The 15740-nt window shown below is 35.2% G+C and overlaps 1 protein-coding gene across 8 annotated transcripts in view; it reads right to left on the bottom strand.

Moving 5' to 3' along the window:
- The window catches only part of MALRD1 (MAM and LDL receptor class A domain containing 1), an 847485-nt gene that overhangs the window by 202751 nt on the left and 628994 nt on the right, over positions 1-15740 (bottom strand). For all 8 annotated transcript variants that reach the window (XM_058532519.1, XM_058532517.1, XM_058532520.1 and 5 more), the window contains one exon: positions 4189-4317. In XM_058532519.1, the coding sequence (XP_058388502.1) occupies positions 4189-4317 (129 nt within the window). The remainder of the gene's footprint in view (positions 1-4188; positions 4318-15740) is intronic.

The raw sequence follows: 15740 nt of genomic DNA, 5'->3' as shown, positions 1-15740 counted from the left end.
ATTTTTTAAGAGATGGTTCCTCAATTATTTTTAATTCCTCACATCCACATATCTACCTTATTTTGCCATACCATAAGGCATAACACAGGAATATTAAATAGTTTCTCCTCACTGTGAAATGGCTTCTTGGAGTGCTGCATTGAGAAGGATTTTGAAGGATCTGGGTAAGTGGAAAAGAATGACATGACTGAATAATGGTGTTTGTCACTGTGAGGGGCAGGAGAGAAAGTGCCCACCCACGTGCCGTACATCCCTAGCCTAGAACACAAGGCACACAATACATGTTTTAGGTATAATTTCCTCCCATGAAAGAAAAGAGCACAGGGCCGGCCCCGTGGCTTAGCGGTTAAGTGCACGCGCTCTGCTGCTGGCGGCCCGGGTTCGGATCCCGGGCGCGCACCGACGCACCGCTTCTCCGGCCATGCTGAGGCCGCGTCCCACATACAGCAACTAGAAGGATGTGCACCTATGACATACAACTATCTCCTGGGGCTTTGGGGAAAAAAATAAATAAATAAAATTAAAAAAAATGAAGAAAAGAGGACATTCTCTACTTAACTGTTTCTAAAAGTAATTGGTCTCATTTAGTATAAGCCATGTATTTTTGCAACAGGAGGTAGAGATGCAAACGAAAATTTTATCTTTGCTCATCACCTACAGTAAAAATTTAGTCAAGAGGAATAGTTGCATTTATTTTCTGCTGAGTATAAAGGACACATAAATAAGACATTCGCTATGACTAAACACTTCAAGAGAATATAAAAATAATGAAATGGAAGAAGCTAACATTATTAATCTTAGAGGACCGAACAAATATACTTTTTATATTGTTTCATTTAATTCTCAAAGCACTCTATAGGATGAATGTTATTCAATCTACTACATAGATGAGGAAAGTGAGTCTCTAAAAATTTAAATAGCTGCTCAACAAGTGAGGGGCAAAGTCAAAGTGAAGACTTGGGTTTAATAATGCCAAAGGTCAATTCTTTTGTTATATATCTCCAAAGGTCATTTTGAAAATGTTGTAATTTATTCCATTGTCCACAATAGATTATCTGACTTAAGGCACGAATCCAGCCCTGATGCCTCCAATGTATCCAAATGACCATCAATATGAAATATTGATGAAGTCAGTTTGCAGAATCAATGAGCCACCTGTATATCTATGTGTGCTGTGTAGTGTTCCTTTCGGATATGAACAAAATGTATCAAGAGGTTTTAAGAAAAGTGACTATTTCATTTGTCAACATACTGCTTTTATTTTAATAAATTCAAATACTTCTGGCAGTTGTCCATCAAAGTTGTGGGTAACACTAACAGATGTGAGTATGTAATTGACTTCAGTTTCTGAAAATCAAAACTGCCTTTGTGTGTTTTCACATCAATACCTCAAATAGCTGTGGGAAAAATAAAAACCATATAAGGCAGCCTGAGAAGAAAAATGAGTGAAGCAAAAAGAACATGGGCAGCATTTGCATTTGAAAAACCGAAATATCCATACCTCTTTCTAATGTTTGTAAGCCTGTTTTTATAATGTGTATACAGATGTGCACACACACAGGTTATTCTTCATATGAGAGCACTTGTTATACTTTAAAATTAACCAGGAATCCTCTCATTTACTAATAAGTTGTTTAAAAAGCAAAGAATATTATAATTTCATACATTTTCCCCCTAGTTTTTTTTCCACAGTAGAAAGTGAATTTTTAAAGCCTAAGACAAAGTCTTGTTCATTTTCATATACCCAATGTTTAGAAAGTTGTTCCTAGCCCGCACTAGGAATAGGAACAAATGGCAGAGTATAATTTTTATGTAAATATTTTCAATATATGTACATCTTTACATGACAGGAAGATAATTTACTCTCTGTAATAACTTTTCTATCTGCCTGTGACAGCTGCCCTTTCCCCCCACTGGATTATGTACGTCAATGTCATCATAGTCAAAGTATTTTTCCTTTAGAACCTTTATAAATTTGGTCAAACTTTTAATGTTTTACTGGCGATTATTAAATGCTCTACTTGTTATGTCTTGTGGGGAAAATGGTGATTTCACAAATGTTTCAGAGCATTGTTTTAGAACTCCATTGAAATCAATTCCTTACAGTCAGTATCAAAAAATATATTTTTTGGTGCACTTAAAAGAAGCTAGAAATAACACCACGAAGTGTTATTCAATGTATATAAATTTCATTTGAGAATACATATATTATAAAGGAAATACATAATATTTTATAAAATTAAGATTATAATACTGTAGAGTTCATGCTATAGTTTAAAAAGTATCAATCATTTTTGCTTCCTTTTACACTTTGATATAAAATTAAAATATGGCATGAATGTTGAGAACATTATGCTAAGTAAAATAAGCCATCTACAAAAAGACAAATACTGTATGATTCTACTTATATGAGATGCCTAGAGTCACCAAATTCATAGAAACAGAAAGTAGAATGGTGGCTGTCAGGGGTTGAGAGGTGGAGAAAATGGAAGCTTATTGTTTAATGGGTACAGAGTTTCAATTTTGCAAGATAAAAAAAGTTCTGGGGATAAATGATGGTGATGGCTACACAACAAAGCGAATGTACTTAATGCCACTCAACTGTTCAGTTAAAAAAGTTAAAATGGTAATATTTTTTTGGTGAGGAAGATTAGTCCTGAGCTAACATCTGATGCCAATCCTCCTCTTTTTGCTGAGGAAGACTGGCCCTGGGCTAACATCCGTGCCCATCTTCCTCTACTTTATATGGGACGCCGCCACAGCATGGCTTGACAAGTGGTGCATCAGTGCGAGGCCGGAATCCGAACCCGTGAACCCCGGGCCGCCAGAGTGGAGTGAGCGCACTTAGCTGTTACGCCACCAGGCCAGCCCCTAAAATGGTAAATTTTATGGTATTTATATTTTACCACAATTTAAAAAAATGATAAATGCCAAAAAAATAAAATTAACACTTTAGAAGCATCATCACTATAAGATCCGGAGGAATAAAAATGATATTGAGCTAAAAATAAAACCTTCAACATGACTTGGATGGTATTCTTCCCCATGAATGTGTGGCATTTTCCCATTGAGAGGTGGAGTCTATTCCCTTTCTCTAAATCTAGGCTAGACTTTGTTATTTGCGTGACCATTAGGAAGAGCCAGGAGGGACATTCTGGAACCTCTGAGGCTAAGTCTTACTGTTTTTTCTTAGGCTTTTGGACTGCTTGCTCTTGGAGCATGCACTTGGTAAAAGCCAATCCCACGCAAGACATCTAACTATCCTGTGACAGCCATGTCACGGAAAGCCCAAGCCACATGGATTGCCCTGGAGGACGAGATTCCATGTTGAGCCAGATAGAGAAACCAAAGAGTACCGATGTGCCAAACATGGAGAGGCAAAGCCCTCTTGGAAGTGATCCTCTAGTTCCCGCCATACTGGTTTGAGCCACGTAGATCAGAAACAAACTGCCTAGCTGATTCCTTCCTGAATTACTGACCCGCAGAATTGTGAGCAAAGTGAATCTTGTTTAGGCCACTAAATTTTGGAGTGGGTTGTTATGTGGCAAATACTAACTGCAACAGGTAGCCTGTGTGGTATCAAGATTCCATATAAATGCTTATCAGTAAGATATATGAAAAAAAATACTTTGGATTTAAATACAAGCTCATGTTTTAAAATTACATACTTGGTTTTATATGTGACTTTAAAAAATCACTTGAATTAAAGGTTAAATAAAAAACCAATGTGGCTCGTCTAGTTCTCTTTTGTAATTGATAAAATCAATCATTAAACTAACATTTATTCAAAATGCTCATTTTTAGTCTCATCTATAAAATCAACCATTTTTTTTTGGAAAAGGCTTGGAAATAGTAATGAAAACCAGTGAAGAAATATAGACTGCTAGTTCAGTTTCTGACAATTTTAATTCTGACTCCACACACAGTTCTATACCATGATATGATGGAAAATTTCTGTAATATAATTTGCTGTAGATTTGTTGCAGTTTTTAGTATGAGGATAAAAAGGATGAGAAGGCTGCCATTTGGATATTTGTATAGAGAAGTTGGAAAATGTTTTGGCTATTCTAAATCTACTCTAGTGCATGAAAAGAACATTTCTCAGTTATCGATGCCAATATGTTCCTCTACAAACAAAGTGGAAATCTGTGCTGAACTGGCAAGATTAGAACAGACAAATATACTTACCACAGTGAGCTTCATCAGACCTATCAGAGCAGTCTGGTTTATAGTCACAGACAAGATGGGATGCGATACACTTCTTGTTGTGGCACAAGAAATCAGTGGCTTCTGGGCAAACCTCAGAAGTCTCTCCGACTGGGGGAAATACAAAATAACAAATAAAAGCATTATTTTATAATATTTTCATTAAATTTGAATACTCCTTTTAGTCGTTTTATAGATTCTGTACTATTAAATAAGTTAGTGATTTTAATAGTTGTCCAAGGTAGACTTCTAGACAACTCCCCCTCTCTTAGTCCCACCTCCAATTGTTCAGCAAGTTATATAGATTGTACTTTCAAAACATCTTTTAATCAGTGAAGGGCTGACCATTCTCTATTACATAAACCCAAATTCCTAACCAAGCACCTACAGTCAACTCTATCCTATGACTGGAGGTTTGCAAATAGGCCGCTTGCTTGCCATTCTTGCATTTGGTCACATAGGCTGCTTTCTTTCCCTGCACTGATCATTCACTCTTGTGCTCCTGGTGGTCTGCTCAACTTCAAGATTCAAAGAAACAGCTTCTCTCTCTACCCTTGTCTTGCCTTACTCTTTGTCATCCAAGATCCAGGTTGGACACTCCCTGTTTCATGCCACCTACGAACCTTTTATTCCTATATTAAATGCTTACTGCCTCGTATAAGAGCTGTTTACATGTCTGTCCATGCAGACTCCAAGTCTCTTACAAACAGAAGTTTTTGCTGTGTTTTCTTGGGCCTAAAATAGCACTAATATATAGCTGGTGCTTTACAAATGATGGTTATAATAATTGAAGGCATAATGGCTTCATCTAAAGGGGACTTAGAAAAGTGAATTGACCTAGAATTTTCAAAGTGATTTGCATATGTGAATATCATTTCAACTGATACGAAGTCTAATGATAACACTTCATAGCTTCAAAGTGATACACATTAAAGGTCTAAAACTTTTTTATCAAATTAAACAAAGCTCAGCAATTCCTTTGATACATAGGTTATTGTAGATTCAGGCTGGTGTGCCTGAGGTGGGGGTAAGTTACTCAAGGTCAGGCAGTATTTCCATGAAGGAAAATAGTAACACTCTAGAGATTTCCATAGTCTTTCCATAGTCTTTGAATCATCCCATAATATAATAGCTAAAACCTGAATAATTTCCAGAAATAATTTGCCAGTAAAATGTAGTCTAAATATGGAGATTGAAGAGAGGGCATCTAAGACAACAGCAAATATTTCAACTATGGGCATCGGTAAGATGAAGAATTAAAAGGCCAAATTCATTGAGTGATTTAGAATCTTTTCCACATAATTTTAATTAACACTAGTGAGAATTAACAGTTAACCCAGGGCAATATGTGGACATTATTTAGTATGCAAGTCTATGCATTGGAGATTATTTTATTTTTCTCTGTCATGGGCTGTGGAGCCATATAATTATTCCACAGAGGAAATGTGTTTTGATTTATAATCTATAATTGGTTCTTTAGTTTTTTTAAATATGGCTAAAATAGACTACATCTCTAAAGGAGGCTTATTTCCTTAACACTATAGAATAGCAAAGACATGAAGAGAAATCAAGTCAGTGCTTTGAATTGCGGTAAACCAAGAAATGAGTAGAATTTCTATGGTATTTGACTTGCTCCAAGAAAAAATAAAAAGAGCCTACAATTCTAAGAGAAGTAGATCTTCTTTAAGGCAAGAATATAGTGGTCAGACTGTTGTTAAAAAAACATCATGGTAAATAGAAAAGGTGGATTATTTTTGTGAGAATGTGTTCTAGGTGTTTAGCCATTTCTAATTTCTTCAATTCAGTCAAAATGACAAAAACAGTACCTATTAACTTGGTTGACAAATATATGAAATAAAAGATAATCTCACACATTCTACAGTTAATGATATAAGAATGGAAAGAACATTGGTGCTCATAATAGAGTTGAAGGTAATCTGGCTGACAGAATATAGCATATGAAAAAGACTAGATTAAATATTTATTTTAGTTTTAAAAAAAGGTTGACAGAGACCTAAAGATCTAAAACTAAACCATGATAAATTGAAAAATCCTAGAAAGAAAAAAAGGCCTGCAAAATAAGGTAGCCATAAGAAATGAATATTTAATCCAATAAAAGCATGAGGTATATATAGGACTAATCCACTATGGATTGGAACGAACTGTCACCAACCTGAAAGTGACCCAATTGAAAACCGGCTTTATTCTGCTTTGAAACAGAATTTACAGTAAAGAAGTCCTAGACCCCATGAATTGCTATTTAGATTAAAATAGTTTTGTACACAGGGTTCATTATGCAGAACTAGATATGATCATTCTGTAAATTATATTTGCAGGCAAACACGTGTTTTGTCATCTTCACGTGATGATATTTAATATGCTCTGAGATTTCAGACAGTAAATGTCATGTGGGCCCACATTTTTTAAGCACCTTCAATTTTCATGCAGAATACACTAACCCATGAAGGACATAAAAGACACAATGGGCACACTTCCCACCTTTGAAGATGAGGTTATTTAGTTGGTAACGTCATGTTTCCTTAGGAGCCTCTTCATTGTGACAGTTTCTCAGATTTTCTGTTTTTGATGACTTACAATTTCTGTTTTGATGACTGGTCAAGTATATTTTAGACTACCTTTCTACTGGAATTTGTCTGATTTTTTCCCCTCATGATTAGATAGGATTACGGGTTTTAGAGAGGAAGACTACAAAAGTAAAGGGTTATTTCCATCATGTCATGACAAGGGTATATAGTATTGACCTGACTTGGCACTGTCATGTTGACCTTGTTCACCTGGCTGATGCAGTGCTTGTCATGTTTCTCCAGTGCAAAGTTACTTTTTTTCTATCCCTTTCCATACTGTATTCTTTGTAAGGAAGTCACTATGTGCAGACTGCACCTGTGGAGTGATGATCTATGATCCCCTCCTTGAGGGCAGAGAATCTACAAAAATTATTTGAAATTCTTACGCGTGGGAGATTTGTCTTTTCTCTCCATTTACTTATTCAGTGACTTATTTATATCAATATGGACTCAAGCATATTTATTTTATAATTCGAGTCATAATACAATGCTGCTTTATTTTGTTGCTCAAATTTTTCCATCTTTGTCCAAGGGGAGCTCTTTCAGTTGGCTCCTGTGTTCCTTTGACATACCCCTATCAATGTAATTTTTTTGGGGGGGGGGCACACTATGTACCTTATTTTCTAGCACCATAAGTTGCTTCAGGTTCATCTCGTATATTTCCTGCCCCAGTCCTGCAATCAGCCATCAGCCATTTCTCCAAGGAGCCTTGGTTCCTTTTACTGGAGAATGCTTTCAGAGACCAAGATCTGGGGAGTAGGTTTCTCCTTGCTGCTGGGGTATCATTGTTTCTGTGCTGTGATAACTTGAAAAGTCATGCCATTTTTGAATTACGGAAAATTATCATTATTATAGTGTCTTTCCCTAAGTCTCTATTCTCTACTTCTAGAACTCCTATTAGAAAAGTATTGGATTTACTCATTCTATCCTCAATGTATCTTAATAATCTCTGTTCCATACTTTTTTCTCCTTACATTACTGTGTTGCATTCTGGTGAATAAGCTCACGTTTATTTGATGATTTACTCTTCAGTTGTGTCTTTAATTTGTCTGTTTAACTTTTCCATTGATATTTATTTTCAGTTATAATTTTATCCATTTCTATTTTATTTAGTATTCTGCCTATTTTTTTTTCGTGCTTTCCTTTTTCTGTATTATGAGCCCAATAAGCAAGCATATGGTCCCAACGCATAAATTTACACTGGCTTCTGCATTGTCCATGAAGTTTCAATGGTTCTAGTAGTTTTAATATTAATTGTGGTTTGGGAGTTATTCTCATCATGGACTATTCTCTACGTGGTATGGCACAAGTTAGGGTTTTGGGTTTGTGCTGGTAGCTCCTGTTTTGTTTGTTTGTTTGTTTTTCTTTCATTTTTTTCAAGCCCTGGACAGACAACAAAATTCTTTGAGGATTCCCTGGAAAGAACCAGGCTTTATGCAAAGCATTCATGTCTAGCTCTCCTGTTCTCATATAGGATTAAATAATCCAGTCCTCAGATACCATATTCTATGTCCATGCCCCCAAATCCTTTAGGCCACTAGGAAGTTAGCTTCCACCTATGATCTGTGTTTTGATTCCCCCCTTTTGGTTCTGGGACTGGTAAATTTTCTTTCCCTCTTTAAATTTCAGTTCAGAGTTTCAATAAATCTTTTCTAAAAATATTTTTATGTTTGTAGTAAGTGGGAAGCAAATCCCATGACATGATTTTGTTAATTCTCCTATAGTCTAATTTTCAACATAAATTTAATATTTAAAATCTGTTAGTATCTTGTATCATGAATTCTAAAAATAACCCAAGAAAGCCCCATAAAACAATTTTCTCCAAATAATGCTCCTTATTTAACATAAACTTTATGCTACTTGCATTTTGTCCTATAGTGGATCTACACTGAAATTGGCATATACCACTCTCTTTATATTGTGTTCATATGAAAGTAAATGTACATGAGCATCTGGGTGCATTCATTGAAACAGAAACATTGAGATGTATTTGTAGTGGCTAGAAGAGGAACTTTTACATAAACATAGTTTCTTTTTACTTGTTAATATATGGATTTTCCTTGTTATTTCTGTTTTGTTGATAAAATATCTTTGGATAGTTTTTATTGTAGGTATGTTTCAAAAGTTTTATCATTCTAGTGAAAGTTTACCTCTAGTTAAATGTGGTAATAGTGGACAGTAAATATTGACTGTGAATAGGCAGTCCAAGTACATGGACCAACGTAACGATCTGAGCCCCCATTTTTATAAAAGCTCTGTAACCTTAGGTAAGTCATTTAATATTGATCTCTAAATGAAAATAATAATAATCACTCTCTCATACAAAGTACTATATATGTTTACATCTAGTGATATCATCAAGTTAGAATCTTTATTTATTCATCTTAGAAATATATCTTGAACAACTGTGACACCATGGTGGATATTGTAATGGTTCTTACCTTCAAAGAATTTATAATCTGGCAATAAAAATTTATTAGTAAAACAGTATGTTTAGTGCTATCATTGAAGATATTTATGGCTTGCTGTCAGAGGAAAATTAAAAGTAGCCCTAGCTGGTACTGGTATGTTAATAAATATTTAATGTATATTCAGTTGATGGCCTTTCAAAGTACCTATCATCTTAGTAGTCATTTATCCAATTGGAAAGATAGACCAGACCACTCAACTGAGAGGAAGCAGTTCTTTTATGAATTTCCTTTATAAAACTACATTCTTCTCAGTTTCCTTATCAAGTAAGTTTGGCAACATATTGCAAATATGGAAGATTCAAATTTATTTGAAAGAAGGGCAAGATTTGGGGTAAAAAAAGGAAAATAGGCTCAAGAAAAAATATTTTGGAAAAGATCATCACCCCAAATCTTCCTTCACAGACGAACTACTTACGTCACTTGAGTGCTCTCTTGTTCTAGAAATACCACCGAGGGCAAGTTTGCAAACAAAAGGAAATCTTAACACTGCTTATGACCAGTATTTTCAAATGTCCAGAAAATAACAACAATACCTTTCATATTTTCTATTCAACATGAGCCTCTAAAGCTATCTCATGTTAGAAAAATTGCTTGGTTTTCAGAAGGTCAATACACATATCAGACAATTGATAACAACACATCTGAAATTGTAACCTCAGTGATCTCAGTGACAGCAAAGTTCAGTGTGTGTCAGAATTATCAGAAGTGTTATCAAAGTCACTGGACTATGTCTTAGTGCACAGCAAGATCTGAGGGAAATACAAAAATGTGATCCATTTGTAATACACAGAGGCAAGGAGCATTAATAATGGACAATACCCTGAAGATCAACTGTTCACGTTTTTAAACAAAAAGGTGATTTTATCAACTGTTTATATATTTGTTTGAGAAAAAAATTAGATGTGCCAACCTCTCTCTTCAGACACAAAACACATATTTTTATCTTTAATTTTTTAGATCGGAACATATTTTAAATACCCAGTTTTCTTTATGGATTCTCCATGTAATTTAAGGACAATAGATTGCTGAACCACAGGCTATATATACGTCAAATCATTAGTTTGAAAGTTTAGACAAAAAACATTTTTAGAACAGCTAGGAAGAAGGAAGAGGAAATAAGAAGAAAATAAGACACCAACAAAACTCAGAACTGGTATACCTGACAAAGACCACTATGCTTTTACGCCTGAAGAAACATTTGTAGTGGTTTGGTGATTTAGAACAGTCCTCAACCACTCCTCACCTCTTCAATTCCTAATACTCCACTAAAAGAACCCTTGCTCAGTAATCTGTTAATTTCGTAGCTACCATTTTAAAAGAAATCTCAACCCTCTCCATTCTGGACTTTACTGCTGCATCTGACATGCCAAAAATGCCTTCCTTTTTGTAACCCTCAATTCTTTTAGCTTCTTGGCATCATATTCCTACTTCTCTGCCATCTCTTAACCTTCCTTCTCCTCTCTTGGCTCCTTTTCCAGTCCAGGCCATTAAGCGCTAGAGAGAAAATTGTGACCTTGACTCATTTTCCTTTGCTCTCCCTTGGGTGTCATATTTACTGTCATGATTTTATCTGTCATCTGGGGACTGATGACCTGATATCTACGCCTCAATCTGTATCTTTTCCTGTGTTTAAACACTTATGATACATTTTCTGTTGGATTTCTCTACAACATATCAGACATATTACACAAGACAAACAACGCATACACTTTCTTCTCTTTTATGCCTCCTACTTTATCTTCCTTTACTTCTTGCCTCACAATAAACCTCACAATGCCCATCTGTGTATGGTCCACAGAAGCATAACATCTTTTCTCACCTATTTTTGCCTTTACTCATGTTATCACACCCTCATTCTTCCTTAGCCGTGTGGTGGAGATGGCTGGCTATTTACAACGTACTCTCACATTTCTGTAGTGTACAGTTTTTGCTGGGTAGTGACTGTTCAGACAGACACTTTATTTCTCAACTCCATCTGCAACTAGGTGGGGCCATAAGCGTGTGTTCTAACTGGTGGAATGTGAGGAGAAGTGATATGCACCACTTCCAGGTGAGACCAAACAAGATAGAAAAGCGATGATCACTAGAGTGTACTTCGAAGGCCAGAGACTGAAAATCTGCCTGGGTCCCTGAATAAATGCATGAGGAAAGCTGCCCCCCCCCATCTGTTTACCTGCTAGCTACTATAAAGTGGATAAGAAGTGAACATCTTAAATTGTGATACATTTTTGGATCTACTTGTGATAGGAGTAGCCTAGCCTAATATAACCAAATACAATGATGATTATGATGATGATGGTGACTCCGACTCTTATGAAGAATTGGTTACATGTCTCATTCTGTTTAAGCACATTACATATATTAACTTGTTTAATTCTAAACATAGTTCCAGGAGGCAGGTACCGTAATTTTTATTACGTAAATTACTAAAGTTCACACAGCTACTTAATAGCAAAGCCAGAATTCATGCTTTGACTGTACAGCCTTTACTCTTAACCAATAAACCCCATACTTCCTCTCATCCTGCTCCAATGTCCAATCCTATAAGCCACAAGTTAAGTGTTATTTCTTCCAAGGCTCATTTATCCAACCAGCTCTCTTGGTGCCGTGGATAATTTCAATTCTAGCACATGGAATTAAAATACAGTACACTGATACGTTTTCTGTTGGATGTATCTACTATACAACAGACAAACTAAATATGCTCCTTCTGAAAAAAAAAAAGGAAGAATCCTTAAAGGAAGGAACTATATTATATTTATTGCTACATCCATAATACACAGCACAGATCCCAGGCATCTTTTGGTGATTAAGTAATATTTGCTGAACTGTGTTTAAATTTAGTAAAACTACCTGGACTTTACCACTGCAATCAGAATAGGTGGCTGTTCAAACATAAAATAAATTCTAAACATGCTATGAGTACGAAGGATTAAGGATTGCATTTAATGAATTTAAAATACAGTGGGAAAAATCATTCCACAAAACTTTGCAGTTAAAAATGGTTATAAGAAAACTGTCAACTATTGAAAACTACTCAGAGGATAAACAGGCTGTGTGATAATTATCGTCACTAAGGTAATTTCTGAGATGCAATATATTCTGTGAGTTTCATAGTCTATATAAACACAGCTAATGATGTAATTTATTAGTTGCTACACAGACAAGAAGGCCCATGGTGTGTGATGACATGAGGCAGAAAGCAAAGATAATCTAAAGAGACATGGGCCAAAGCAACATAGAGTGTTGAGATAATAAATGCTCTTTTTGAAGAAGACAGATTTGGTACGAGACATAAAATTGTAAGGAAAGAAAAACAAAATCACCCAAGGAAATTGTGATCATCATTAACAAGTGACTCTTCATTAAGGATGCTTGTCTACATACTGGATTCCAGTTCTAACTTGAAGAAGATCCACGACGGATGGAAGATGTTGTGTTTAGACCTAATTAAAATTTTTGAATTGCTATAGGGGAGTGAATACTTTGCTTAAGGTTTCTCTGTGCCCCACTGGAGGTGAAATTTGCCCACTGAAGCACCAATGTCATATATATCTAATAGGGAATGGCATAAGGAGGCAGATTCAATTGCTTATTTAGCTTTTATCTCAGAATACTATTTCCTTTTCCTTTGCTCAGGTAACTTTTGCTTAGTATAAGCATTTGCTGATTGGTTAAAAATATTAATACATAGCAGGGATATATGCTTATTTAAATATATTATGTAATAAATAATTGATTCATTTTGACCAAATTGAAAACAACTATTTTTATATATCTCACCAACCAAGTTAGCAATTATTGTGTTTGTTTGTTTATTTCTTTCTTTTACAATCACTATGAAGTGATAGAAGAATCACTGAACGGAGAATCAATAAGCCTTATTTCTGTTCCCACATTTGTAAAACCTCCAAGTAACCTGGATTGAAATCACTCCAACACTCTAGATTGCTAAGGTCTTCCACTCTAAAATTCTATGGAGGTTGAATATTATCCTGAAGACACTTTCTTAGTTAGTTCATTGAAAATTCTCTTGTTGTTTTTTAAAAATATAAATGCAAGTACAAAAATGCTGCAACAAGTAATCTAATATTATCATTTTCAGCTATCTAAACCACATTTCTCTTATGAGGAAAAAGGTAAGATTAAAATTCCATTAAATTGTTGGGCATTCAAGAGTTAAATACAACTCTAGTAGAGGATCTCAAGCTATAGGCATCCCCACTCCAGCACATATATACTTGTATTGATCCCATATAAATAAGATGTGGGAATAACTGGAAAAAACAAAACATTAACACTTTTCAGTACAAAATACATAAAAAAATAATTAGATGAAGGACTTAGGTTAATGAGATGAAGAGTTTGGAAGTGCATATTGAAATATAGAGACATATTTCTGAAGTGTACATACCCCCAAGGATGAGTCATGAATCTTCTATTTAATGTGTAAGAACATATCACATGGATAAAAAACATGGACAATTAGAGCTTTGTAAAATAAGTGCTGTTATATGTGGCCTGGAATGATGTTCAAAATAAACACAAGATGAATGTGTTTCCTGGTTCAATGTGATTGCTCAGGCTATGGCTGTAGGTCCACCTCTAACACGCACAGTGTCTGGGGTGGACTCTCCAGTTTGTAGGTACGATCCCATCCTCATCTCCATAGTCATCTCTTAGCTACCCCTGGAGCACAGGGTATGCATACCAGCAGTGCACTCTATCCGTGAGAGGACAGAACTGGGGAAGTGCCCTGCAAAGCCTCTGAAGCTGGCTTGCAGCTACATAATCAGAGCAATCTGAGATCCCAGATTTAGAACAGGGATCATGGGCTCCAAGCGGGCATGTCGTTTTAGCTCTTAACAGACTCCTCGCCAAGTAAGGAGGAGTGTAGCCTGAGGAGGGACATAAGGACCTCTAATACTCGTTACCCAGAATCTTAAGGTGGTACTACATGGCTGATTGACCTAAGGACAGACAGCTGATTAAAGATAGGTCTCAATTATTCCAGATTTCCGGGGCACAGGTGTCTAATGGGCACTTTACTGGAGCAAATTTACGTGAGCCCTGTTGCTTATGTCCTTGGAGCTTATGCTTCCCAAGGATGGCTCACACAATTATTTCTTCAATTCTCTGATCCACCCCAGAATCTTTAACAAAAATGACCTTGATTTAAGTTGGTAAAATTGGTTTCCAGTACATACACTAAAAAAGGATATAAGCTGCTAATTGCACCTATTATTGCTCTATCTTGGCCCCCCTCTAGAAGTAGGAGGGCTACAACAATAATCAACGATATGCGTAATAAAGAAAAACAATCCCACATTCAAAGAAATATATGGCCTTTCTAAAAATATAAGGTTCTAGAACCTCTTTGATGTTGATATCATTAATGGGCTTTAATGAAGAATAAGAGATTTTGAAATGCTGAGCAATCTGATTCAGACTTTTTAATTAGCCCGACTTGTCTATTATTTATGTAGTAAGGTCACGCTGCAGGATACTTTTACATAATTTTCAATTTACGTGCAAATTTCTGGGTCAAACAATGATCAAGTTATGTTTTTCTGTATAAAATGAATATAAATAAGTGTAATCACCGTATAATATTATCTTTGATCCTTTCCATTGAACTGTCTCACATTTGTGAGATACATAAAAATTTAATCTATACTGTATTTTCGGTACAGTATTTCATCAGATCTTCAAAATTTAACACTTTTACTGTGGACTGAAAATGATTATTGAAACTGGGACTTAAGATAAATATTTAGATGTACTTTGTAATTGTTAACAAATCGTTTAGATACAACAAAGAAAATTTAAAATATTTTTTAACAAAATTTTTAAATCCCCCTGAGTAAAATTTGTAACAACTGTGTGATTTGGTTAAATTAATTAATCTTTCTGAGACTCAGATTCCTCATGTGACAAATGGAGATATTGAAGTTCCTATATGAATAATAGAGCTGTATGAACATTAAATGAGATAATGTATGTAAAGTTTTCAGTACGTGCTTGACGTTTAATAAATGTTCTATTAATGTTACTTTTTCCCATTTTTTTCTTGATTCTTAACTACTTGCTCTCTCAGAACCTTAGTTTCTTTATCTATAAAATGGCTTCTTATAAAATTTAGCTACGATAAAATATATAAAGCTGGTAAAACTACTTGATTTATAGCTGTTGAAAGTCCTAATTCTCTTTTGCGTTCATCCGAGGCCAAGCATTCTTTCTACAACAAAATGTTGCTTTGAGAAAATATTAATAATATTTTATATTATCATTTATTTTCTAAATAGAGTGAGAAAATGATACCAGTATTACTAGATAATATTAATTGTTGACTTACAACAGGCTGGGTACTGGTGTAATCACTTTGCAAGGATTAAATCAACAGATTTTCACAATAATTGTATAGAAGAGGCATAGAGTGGTTAAGTAACTTGTCCCAGGTCACACATAGCTGAGAAAT

Source organism: Diceros bicornis, chromosome 36 (assembly GCF_020826845.1).
Source record: "Diceros bicornis minor isolate mBicDic1 chromosome 36, mDicBic1.mat.cur, whole genome shotgun sequence".
Classification (NCBI taxonomy): domain Eukaryota; kingdom Metazoa; phylum Chordata; class Mammalia; order Perissodactyla; family Rhinocerotidae; genus Diceros; species Diceros bicornis.
The sequence above is the reverse complement of the archived record's forward strand: the minus strand, read 5'-3'. Positions and strand labels throughout refer to the sequence as shown.